General features: G+C 39.6%; 2 protein-coding genes across 3 annotated transcripts in view; one reads left to right on the top strand and one right to left on the bottom strand.

Moving 5' to 3' along the window:
- LOC147582951 (GTPase IMAP family member 7-like) overlaps nucleotides 1–12,058 on the top strand; it is a 226,695-nt gene that overhangs the window by 23,272 nt on the left and 191,365 nt on the right. The window lies entirely within an intron of this gene.
- On the bottom strand, nucleotides 5,328–11,490 carry LOC147582958 (GTPase IMAP family member 2-like). Its single transcript, XM_086686588.1, is given in 4 exon segments — nucleotides 5,328–8,102; nucleotides 8,104–9,074; nucleotides 9,909–9,944; nucleotides 11,287–11,490. Coding segments are annotated over 3 exon segments (1,050 nt in total). The 5' UTR covers nucleotides 9,937–9,944; nucleotides 11,287–11,490; the 3' UTR covers nucleotides 5,328–8,051.

Below are 12,058 nucleotides of genomic sequence, written 5' to 3'. Positions count from 1 at the left end.
CTGCTGCTACATGATCACGTGAAAATTTTGTGGGGCAGGTTGGCAGTAGTAGTCTCTGGGCATCTGCAGTAGCGCCACCACACAAACGTTCCCAGGAGCCACCAGCACCTGGCCATTGCTTGGCAAGACACTTCCACAGAGGGTCAGAGTGGGTTCAAGCCCCAGGGCCCTCAGAAATGAGGAGTTTGGAAACACAGCTCCATCTGAGATAAAATTCAGAAGGGAGGTGCCACTTGATTGCTTGGTCATGGATAGTGTAGAAGTGGGGAGTGGATGGAAGCTGGAGACAAAGGACGGTTGCATGTTTGCCCGTGGGTGAGAGCACAGAGTTCTGATTCTGCAGACTGGGTACCTGGGTGACGCCATTTACACCTCTCCCATGCATGCACATTCACGCATACACATGCCACAATGATCCACAACAGTAACCCTAGCAGCGCCATACAGTGGAGAACAGAGCCATTACACCAAGCCCCATCCAACTGCGCTAACGAAGCTCTAGAGGACTACAACAAGTGTCTCCACCTGCTTAGTGTATTCTCTGGACTATAAAGTGCTCCATAGTTCAACTTCTAGGGGAAACTGGATATAATTTCATTCATATTTCATTCTGTTTGCTGATCCATTTATTTAATATTTTTTCTCTTCCTTTCTTGTTCTTGAGTACAGAAAGAAAAATTATTTTTATTTTCCATTTTTATAAAAAATATTTTCCTTAAAATTTTCTACTGCATTTTTTACTTCTTTTGTAAATTTTTACTCTATTTTACTTTCATAATTTCATTTTATTCAATTTTATTGTATTCTTTATAAAAAATATTTTCGGGGTGCCTGGGTGGCGCAGTCGGTTAAGCGTCCAACTTCAGCCAGGTCACGATCTCGCAGTCCGTGAGTTCAAGCCCCGCGTCAGGCTCTGGGCTGATGGCTCAGAGCCTGGAGCCTGTTTCCGATTCTGTGTCTCCCTCTCTCTCTGCCCCTCCCCCGTTCATGCTCTGTCTCTCTCTGTCCCCCCCCCCAAAAAAAAGTTGAAAAAAAATTTATAAAAAATATTTTCAAATGTTTCCTACTTTTTTCCCCTTCTTTTTCTTTTCTTTTCTTTCCCCTTTTCCTCTGTTACATCAAGCTCCTTTCAACAATCAGACCAAAACACACTTAGGACCTAACATCCTTTTTGTGATATTTTTGTATTGTTTTTAATTTTTAGTTTTTCTTTTATTAATCCTTTTCTTCCTAAACAAAGGAATTCACCCCCAAAAAAGAACAGGAAGCAATGACAGCCAGGGACTTAACACGGATATAAGCAAAATGTCTGAACCAAAATTTAGAATCTCGATCCTATGAATACTAGCTGAAGCTTAAAAAAGCATAGAATCCCTTTCTGTTGAGATAAAAGAATTAAAATTTGTCAGTACTAAATTAAAAATGCTAGAACTGAGATACATCTCAAAAGGTTGCCACGGCGGCAAGGATGGATGAAGCAGAGTAGCAAATCAGCGATGTAGAGGACAAACTTCTGTTGAATAATGAAGCAGGAAAAAAAAAGAGGGAAACGAAGGCAAAAGAGTATGACATAAGATTTAGAGAACTCAGAGACTTATTAAAGGGGAAAAACATCTGAATAATAGGGGCCCCAGTAGATGAGAGAGAAAAAGGGGTAGAAAATTTATGTGAACAAATCATTGCAGAAAACTTTCCTAACCTAAGGAAAGACACAGACATCAAAATACAGGAAGCACAGAGAACTCCCATTAGATTCAACAAAAATCAAAGATCAACAAGGCTTATCATAATCAAATCACAAAATACACAGACGAGGAAAGAATTATGAAATCAGCAAGGGAAAAAAGTCCTTAACCTACATGGGAAGCCAGATCTGGTTCTCAGCAGACTTATCCACAGAAAGTTGGCAGGCCAATAAGGAGTGGCAGGATATATTCGATGTGCTGAATAAGAAAAATATGCAGCCAGGAATTCTTTATCCAGCAAGACTGTCATTCAAAATAGAAGGAGAGATAAAGAGTTTCCCAGACAAATGAAAAATAAAGAAGTTTGCGACTACCAAACCAGCCCTGCAAGAAATTTTAAGTGGGATTATCTGAGGGGAGAAAAGATGAACCAAAACAAAAAAAAGACCAAAAGCAACAAAGACTAGAAAGGACCAAAGAACATCCCCAGAAACTCAAACTCTACAGGCAACAAAATGGCAATAAATTCATAAATTTCAGTACTCACTCTAAATGTCAGTGGACTAAATGTTCCAATAAAAAGACATAGGGTAACAGAATGGATAAGAAAACAAGATCCATCTTTATGCTGTTTGCAAGAGACCTATTTTAGACCTAAAGTAACCTTCAGATAGAAAGTAAGGGAATGGAGAACCATCTATCATGCTAATGGTCTCCAAAAGAAAGCCAGAGTAGCCATCCTTATATCAGACAATCTAGATTTCAAAATAAAGACAGCAACAAGAGATGAAGGAGGGCATTATATCATAATTAAGGGGTCTATCCACGAAGAAGACCTAACGATTGTAAACGTTTATGCCTCCACCATGAAAGCACCCAAATATAGAAACCAATTAATCACAACCATAAAGAAACTCATTGATAATAATACCATAAGAGTAGGGGACTTCAACACCCCACTTACAGCAATAAACAGATCATCTAAGCAGAAAACCAATGAAACAGTGGCTTTGAATGACACACTGGACCTGTGGACTTAACAGATATATTCAGAACATGTCATCCCAAAGCAGCAGAATACACATTCTTCTCAAGTGCACACGGAACATGCTCCAGAATAGATCACATATGGGACACAAATCAGCCCTCAACAAGTACAAAAAGATCGAGATCATACCGTGCATATTTTCAGACTACAGCACTATGAAACTCGAAATCAACCACAAGGAAAATTTGGAAAGACAACACATACTTGGAGAGTAAAGAACGTCCTGCTAAAGAATGAATGGCTTAACCAAGAAGTTAAAGAGGAGATTAAAAGTACATGGAAGCCAATGAACATAACACCACAGCCCAAAACCTCTGGAACTCAACAAATGTGGTTATAAGAGGGAAGTATATAGCAATCCAGGCCTTCCTAAAGAAGGAAGAAAGGTCTCAGGTACACAACCTAACCTTACACCTTAAACAACTGGAAAGAGAACAGCAAATAAACCCCAAACCAGCAGGAGATGGGAATAATAAAGGGCAAAGCAGAAATCAATGCTATGAAAAACAAAAACAAAAAACAGTAGAACAGATCAATGAAACCAGAAGCTGGTTCTTTGAAAGAATTAACAAAATTGATAAACCCTTAGCCAGTTTGATCAAAGAGAAAAAGGAAAAAATGCAAATAAATAAAATCAAGAATGAAAAAGGAGAGATCACAACCAACACAGCAGAAATACAAACAATAATAGGCAAATATTAGGAACAATTATATGCCAATAAATTGGGCCATCTGGAAGAAGTGGACAAATTCCTAGAAACATATAAACTACCAAGACTGAAATAAGAAGAAATAGAAAATTTGAACAGACCCATAGCCAGTAAAGAAATTGAATTAGTAATCAAAAATCTCCCTACAAACAGGAGTCCAGGGCTGTAGGGCTTTCCAGGGGAATTCTACCAAACATTTAAAGAAGAGTTAACACTTATTCTTTTGAAGCTTTTCTAAAAAATAGAAATGGTAGGAAAGCTTCCAAACTCAATCTATGAGGCCAGCATTATCTTGATTCCCAAACCAGACAAAGATCCCACTAAAACGAGAACTACAGACCAATTTCCCTGGTGAATATGGATGTGAAAATTTCCAACAAGATACTAGCCAACTGGACCCAACAATACATTAGAATAATTATTCAGTACGATCCATGGGATTTATACCTGGGATGCAGGCCTTGTTCAATATCCACAAACCAATCAATGTGATACATCACATCAATAAAAGAAAGGAAAACAGTCACATGACCCTCTCAATAGATGCAGAGAAAACATTTGACACAATACAGCATCCTTTCTTTATAAAAACCCTCAAGAAAGTAGGGATAGAAGAATCATACCTCAAGATCATAAAAGCCATATACAAAAGACCCACTGCTGATATCATCCTCAATGGTGAAAAACTGAGAGCTTTCTCCCTAAGGTCAGGAGAAGGACAAGGATGTCCACTATTGCTAGTGTTATTCAACACAGTATTGGAAGCCCTAGCCTTAGCAATCAGACAACACAAAGGAATAAAAGGCATCCAAATTGGCAAGGAGGAAGTCAAACTTTCACTCTTTGCAGATGATATGATACTCTATATGGAAAACCCAAAAGATTCCTCCAAAGAATTCTTAGGACTGATATATGAATTCAAAAGTCACAGGATATAAAATCAATGCACAGAAATCGATTGCATATCTATATACCAGTTATGAAGCAACAGAAAGAGAAATCAAGGAATCAATCCCATTTACAATTGCACCAAAACCCATAAAATACCTAGGAATAAACCTAACCAAAGAGGTGATAAATCTATACACTGAAAATTATAGAAAGCTTATGAAAGAAATTGAAGAAGACACAAAAAATGGAAAAATATTCCATGTTCATGCATTGGAATAACAAATATTGTTAAAATGTTGATAGTACCCCAACAATCTACATATTCAATGCAATCCCTAACAAAATAACACAAGCATTTTTACAAAGCTGGAACAAACAATCCTAAAATTTGTATGGAAACATAAAAGACCCTGAATAGCCAAAGCAATCTTGAGAAAGAAAAGCAAAGCTGGAGGCATCACAATTCCAGATTTCAAGATGTATTATAAAACTGTAATAATCAACACAGTATGGCACAAAGATATAAAACAGATGAACATAAGGGAAAGGAAGCAAAAAATAATATAAAAACAGGGAGAGGGACAAAACCTAAGAGACTCTTAAATATGGAGAACAAACAGAGGGTTTCTGGAGGGGTTGTGGATGGGGGGATGGGCTAAATGGGTAAAGGGCATTAAGGAAGACACTTGTTGGGATGAGCACTGGGTGTTATATATAGGAGATGAGTCACTGGATTCTATTCCTGAAATAATTATTGCACTATATGCTAACTAAGGACTGAAAATTTTAAAAAGAAGTAATAATTAAAAAAAAAAAGAAATAGTCACTCAGATTGAGATAGATTTGGTTTCACTGTAGAATGTGCATACACTTTGCTTCTACTGTTTTCATTATTGGAATTTTAGCCAAAGTTCCATTATGAATTTAACATCCTACTGTATTATAACCTTCTGTGAGCAAATATTTAAACAAAGAGACACACATACCTCCCAATAAAAAGTAAATACAGGTTTAATCTGAAAAAAAAAATGTCTTTAACTGCAGCGATTCTTTCCTAAGTACATTCAATTATTGTCACCTTTGCGTTCAGGTTAATGCTGTAGATGAGGCAAAGCCAAAGGTTCTACTCCTGAGAAGCACTAGGGAGATGAGAGTCCCACGTGAAATACCCTGAGAGGGGCACCTGAGGGGTTCAGTCAATTAAGTGTCCATCTTCGGCTCAGGTGATGATTGCACAGTTCATGAGTATGAGCCCTGCATGGGCTCTGTGCTGAGGGCTTGGAGCCTGGAGCTTGCTTCAGATTCTGTGTCTCCCTCTCTCCCTGCCCCTCCCCAACTCATGCTCTGTCTCTGTCTCTGTCTCTCTCAAAGATAAAATAAACATTAAAAAATATTGAAATACCTTGAGAGCAGTGATGCCCATTTGTCTCCCATGGCAGAATGCAGGTAGAAAGTCCTTGATAGATATTACACATGGTGGTTCACACAATAGGAGAATGACAGGTGCGACACATTCACTTCTCTCCAGCTTTAAGAGTTTATATCTATTTACCCATTCATTAACATTCATTGATTGTTTTACTTCAGGGTAGATTTTATACCATAATACTACAATGAGAATCTAAGAGCACCTGGCTGGCTCAGTCGGTTGAGTGACTGCCTTTGATTTCAGCTCAGGTCATGGTCACACCATTGGTGGGCTGGGGACCCATATCGGGCTCTACGCTGACAGCTTGGAGCCTGCTTGGGATTCTCTCTCTCCCTCTCTTTCTGCCCCTCCCCTGCTTGTGCTCACTCTCCCTTTCCTCCATTTCAAAGTAAATAAATAAACAAAACAACAACAAAAGAGTACACTGAGAATTTAGAGATAAGTAAAACAAAGTCCCTTTGGAGACTGGCTTCACTCACTCAGCATAAAAACTTTGAGAATCATCCATGTGGTGTGTGTCCATAGCTTGTCCTCTTTAATTGCTGACTAGGATTCCATCTTATGGATGCACCACAGTTTATCACTTCTTTTTTATTTAGTCTTATGCCCATAATTGATTGCTCTTATCTCATTGCATTGGCTAAGACGTCTATCACGATGTTGAATAGTAAAGGATGGACATGGCTTGCTTTGTTCCTAAATATATCTTCAGTGATTCCCAGTTAAGTAAGTGAGATATTGGATTACAGTAGTATACAATTTGTATTTGTGTGTGTGTATAAATATTTTAAACAAGTATTCTCCACTTTTTATAAAAGTTTTTAAAATTTATTTTGAGAAAGAGAGAGAGAGAGGGAGGGAGAGCGAGCATGTGTGAGCAGGGGAGTGGCAGAGAGAGGAAGAGAGAATCCCAAGCAGGCTCCACACTGTCCCAAAGAGTCAGATGCGCTGCTCAATCCCAAGAACTGTGAGATCATGACCTGAGCCGAAATTGAGTCAGACATGTAACCAACTGACCCACCCAGGTGCCCCTGTCTACTCTTTTCTTGAGTGAATAGCTATTATATTATTTATCATGAATAGCTGTTAAATTTTGTCAAAGGCTTTCACAAGTCATCTATGGAAATAACCTTATGATTATTTTTCCTTAAGTCTATTGATAAGGTGAATGACATTAATAGATTTTCCAATAATGAATCAATTTTTCATTTATGTTTAAGAATGTGGTGTTGGAGTCTATTTGCTAGTATTTTATTTGGTATTTTTGTTTTGATACTCATGAGAGATATTGGTATATAGTTTCATCTTTTTGTATGGTCTTTATCAAGCTTAGGTATTAATGCTATACTTCTTTTGAAAAAGCAGTTAGGGAAATTTCCCTTCATTTCCAGTGTTCTGCAACAATTTAAAGAGCACTGGGACTATCTGAATGTTGAAGGTTCAGAAGAACTCCCATGCAAAACCATCTGGCCTTGGTACTTACTTTGTGGTGTGGTCCCTGAATGGCTTTCTCAATCTCTTCCATGTAAATTGGTCTATTTCACCTTCATCTGTCTAGTGGAAATAGTTTTGCTAATCTGTATTTCCCCAGGAAAGTTATCCATTTCATCCAGATCTTCACATTTATTTGCAAAGAAGTCTTAAATTTTAAAAATTTCTTCTGATTTAGTTGTCACAACCTCTTATCATATTGAAAATTTTATTTGTGTCCTTTTCCCCTTTTCTTATCCAAAAAGATGAGTAGTTTATTTTTTTTCAACAAACCAGAGTTTTAATTTATTAATTAGGCCCTGTATGTTTTATTCCCCACCACATTAATTTTTGTTTTTATCTTTATTATTTCCATACTTTCCTTTAGTTTACTTCCTTTTCATGGGTATTTTTTGGTGTGGGAATTGAATTTATTAATTTTCATTCTTCTATTCTTATTGGAGAAGTTTTGGGCGTGCTTCATTTTCCTTCCCTCATTTCTTTGTTTTTCAAAAATATTTATTTATTTTAAAGTGTACTTATTTATATTGAGAAAGTAGAGAGAGTATGAGTGGGGGAGGGGCAGAGAGAGAGTGAGACTCAGAATCTGAACAGGCTCCAGGCTCTGAGCTGTCAGCACAGAGCCCAACGTGGGGCTTGAATCTATGAAGCGTGAGATCATGACCTGAGCTGAAGTCAGACACTTAATCCACTGAGCCACCCAGGTGCCCCAAGCAATGTCAAGATTTAAACACTTTACAGAATCTCAAACATTTACTGATGTCAGGCACTGCATTTTACAGGAGAAGCACTTGGACTCACCCCATATATGGCAGTGAGTAAATAATTGCTGACCTGTAACTATGCTCTATGAGTTATGCATTCCAGCCCAGTGATCTTTCTCAAAATTGTCATCAATATTCCAGCTATAAAGAACAGCAATCTACAGAACAAACTGCACATTCTAACGAGAAAGCAGTAAAACAAGTTGCACACTCTGTACAATGGACACAATAACAGAACTGGGAATTTGGCGGACAAATGAATACAAAATAAAATAAAGACGAATGTTTTGATTAGGCCTTGTTTCAGGCCATTTGATTCAGCTGAGTAACATCTCTGAATTTGCATGTACTTCACAAGATCTCTTTTGAAATCCTTGAACCTTTCCTCTGACCACACAGGTCCACATTCTGATGCTGTTACTAGGCTGTAGAGCCCATTGGTATAGTGGTCACCCCTTTTCTCCAACACCAGGTCCTCAATCACATCCATTAGCTCCCTCACTTGGCCATCCCGCTCACTCCCTGTAGCACAGTTGTTAAAGGCACACACTCTGCCCCCACATGCTGCCACCACCTTGCACAGGGCTTTGTTATCTGTGTCACGGATGTAATCCGTCACGGATTCTCCCTCCAGGTCTTCCTTGTGGGTGAAGAGGACAATTGTGTGTCTCATGGCATCTTCTCCAAAGATCTCCTTCACCCTCTGCACAGCCTGCTGGTCCTGGTCGGTGAATCGGCCCAGCTGGGCCACCAGGAGCAGCACATGGGGTCCTGGTGCAGAGAGTAAGTAGCATCTCCACACCTCTTTGTACAAGGAATCAGAGTGGTCCTTCCCAGAAAACATATCCGGTGTGTCAATAATGACCATCTCCCTCCCTCCCCAGCTTCCCTCATGTTTACTGCAAGTCTTAGTGATGGACTGGGCACTCAGCCGCGATTCAAATGCTTGCATCCTGAGGATGCTGTTCCCTGTAGCACTTTTGCCGGTTCCTGTTTTGCCCACCAGCATGATTCTCAGCTCTGATCCTCTGGCACGTTGGTTCTTCATACATGGTTCTGTAGAGCAAGTTTACAGTGTCATGAATATACTGCTTACGCCAATGGAATATTTTTAACAATGGGAGATATTCCCACCTTATGGGCAAAGAGAATCTTCCAATACACTGTATTGATAAAACAGAAGCTAACTCCATTATCAAATAAAACAATGATTTTTAAAACATCTCAGTTTCTCTAGGAATGCCACGTTGGATCTTAGAAAAACATACTCAGGGGACAAGACGGATTTAGAAACATATGGGGCGCCTGAATGGCTCAGTTGGTTAAGTGTCCGACTTCAGCTCAAGTCATGATCTTGTGGTCTGTGAGTTCAAGCCCCGCATCGGACTTTGTGCTGACAACTCAGAGCCTGGAGCCTGCTTCGGATTCTGTGTCTCCTTCAGTCTCTGCCCCCGCCCACCCCCACCCCTGCTCACGCTCTGTCTTTCTCTCAAAAGTGAATAAATGTTAAAAAAAAGAAAAGAAACATATCTTGTCATGCAAGGCTTGCCCAAATCACCCAGTGCTGGCTGTCTAAAGTACACATTTTCTGAAGATCAGAGATGTGTAGTCAAGACTGTGAGTTCCATCTCACCGTCGGTTAAGTAACCTGACTCCGTTCCAAGGTCAGAGATGGTTCCTCTGACTTCTCTGGGCTGGGGTGTGTTCTTGACCACTAGTGAAATGGCTGGACCAGGGAAATACTGAAATGAGCAGCATAAAATTTTTCTCTCTAATGAAGAAGCATCTGATAGCTTATGCTTTGCTTAGAGAGGGTAGAATGATTTTTATATAAAATAGGCAGAAAATATGGTAAAATAATCACACACACACAAGAATTCACATTCTTACCAGAATGACTGCATTCCTGTTGGTCCATTGCTATTCCTGAGGGACAGAGAGGCCAGAGACCAATAATATATATATTATATATAAATATTATTATAAATATATATTATATATGTTTATAAATATTATATATACAATGTATATGTGTATAATATATGTTATATTATACATTTATATTTATACATTTATATACTTACATTTATATTTATGTTTTTAGTTTATTAGTTCTGCATCATGAAAGACTCTTGTATTCTGAGAGCACTGTTATACCCATGGCTCGTTTGTTTACTCATAACTGATGGGGGAGATAATTAATCTGTCTTACAGAGAAATAGAGTCCCTTGCCCAAAGTCACCCAGTGAGTTGAAAAGTGGGTTTAGTTTGTAAGCCCTACCTGCTCCTGGTCTCCACACCTACCTCTTCTCTACTTCCTCCATCGTCCCAAGACCTCCTGCTCCTCCAGCTCTCTTTGGCCTCACCCTTTCCCTCTCACCTTCCTCTCTAAATCTGCCTTCCCCAGATGTGAGGTTCAGTCTTTTCTTTCCTTCTCTCCTTTCCCCACCTTGCTCCCTTCTTCCCTACCTCTCCTCTCTCTCCAACCCCACCACTCTGCCTTGCAGTCCTTGCAAGAGACTCCATGAATCAAGTATACTATCTTTGAATCCAGAAATACATTTCATTCAATCCATCAATTACTTGCATTTTCTTCTTTCCTCAACAGCATGAAGAAGCCCTGGGGTCTATCCCTTTTCCTATACATCGCTTTGTTTCATCAGATAGTTTTTCTCTTTTGCTTAAAGAGCTCTTTTTCTCACAGCATATACCAAAGTGACAAGGCACAGAAAACTCATGAGCACATGGGAATGTCCAAATTCTTTTCACTGACTTTATGTTAAGGAAGCTCTGTTTGCCAGTAACATGTAAACTAAACCATACGATGTTTACAGTTCCTGTAAACTGACTATACTTCAGGCAAAGCAGTCACTCTAAATTGTTTCCCTTAAAATCAGGAAAATTGTTCTTAAAACTTTTTTTTCTTCAAGCATAGCCTGGGAAGTAGAAATCGACACTGAGGAGCTTTTCGTGAAAGTGAGCTTATCTGATTTACTGTCAAAAAAACCACAACCAAACAACAAACAACAAAAACAAAAAAAAAAAAACAAAAACCCAGATGACTCCTTGTTAAAACCTGTGACTTGCCAGCTCAGCTCAAAGAGAAAGAAAATAAAACAAAAGCGCAGTCTATCTTCTTCCTCTTCTCAATCTCCACAGAGACTCCCTGCTGCAAAAGAGCCCCACCATGTGCCTGTGTCTGACATTCTCATTTATGCCGCATGCACACAATAAACAGTTAAAATAGGAAATTTTAATCAGTAGTTACTTGCTATCAGGTGGACCGTGTTTTCTTGCCAGTAGTGGAACACCAGTGTTCGAATGATTTCAGCTGGACAGGAAAGAAAGGCAGGACTGCCTGCGGCAGATTTGATCCCTTCTCTGCAGGGCTGTGTCCTCACTGTTTCAAGTTTGCCCAAGTGCAAAGCCCCGCCCCTTGCGGAAGTTAAGCCTCTTTCTCACTGGTGGCAGCGACTGTTCTAAAGGCAAGTGTGGACTGGGGAGGACAAGAGCATGGAAGGGGCACCTCTAATGGGGTGCTGTGCAGAGACAGAAGTTTGCAGGAAGAGGAACCTGAGAGAAGCCCACTTCCTGAGTCAGACTGGAAGTTAACAGTCATTAACTCTTAAAGCATTTTGAAATAACTCACTCATGGCTTTCCTGGCACCCTGGCTTTTCTTTCCCGTCCAGCTCTGTAATTTCAGGGGACGCACTTCTGGGGATCAAAGATCTAGTCGTGTCTACAGTAATAATTCGAGTGTGGACATTCAGGAAGAACAAACCAAAGAGTTAAAGTTGAAATCGTTCAAATGCTCTTTCTTCTTATTTATGTGGCAGCCATCACAGCAGGGGAGAGAGAATATGGAGTTTACATTGCCTTCATCTCAGATTTGCAGTAACCTCATGTGGCTTTCTCTCCCAACCCACTGATGAGGAATAGTCCCACAACCCTGGCCTCACTACAGTAAGGCTGGGAAATGCAGTGGAGCCGTGGGATTTGGGTGAACATCACTACCTTGCTACACACGCTATTATTATTT

Source organism: Puma concolor, chromosome A2 (genome assembly GCF_028749965.1).
Source record: "Puma concolor isolate L17-30 chromosome A2, mPumCon1.1.hap2, whole genome shotgun sequence".
Taxonomy (NCBI): domain Eukaryota; kingdom Metazoa; phylum Chordata; class Mammalia; order Carnivora; family Felidae; genus Puma; species Puma concolor.
This window is presented reverse-complemented; position numbering and strand designations above follow the sequence as displayed.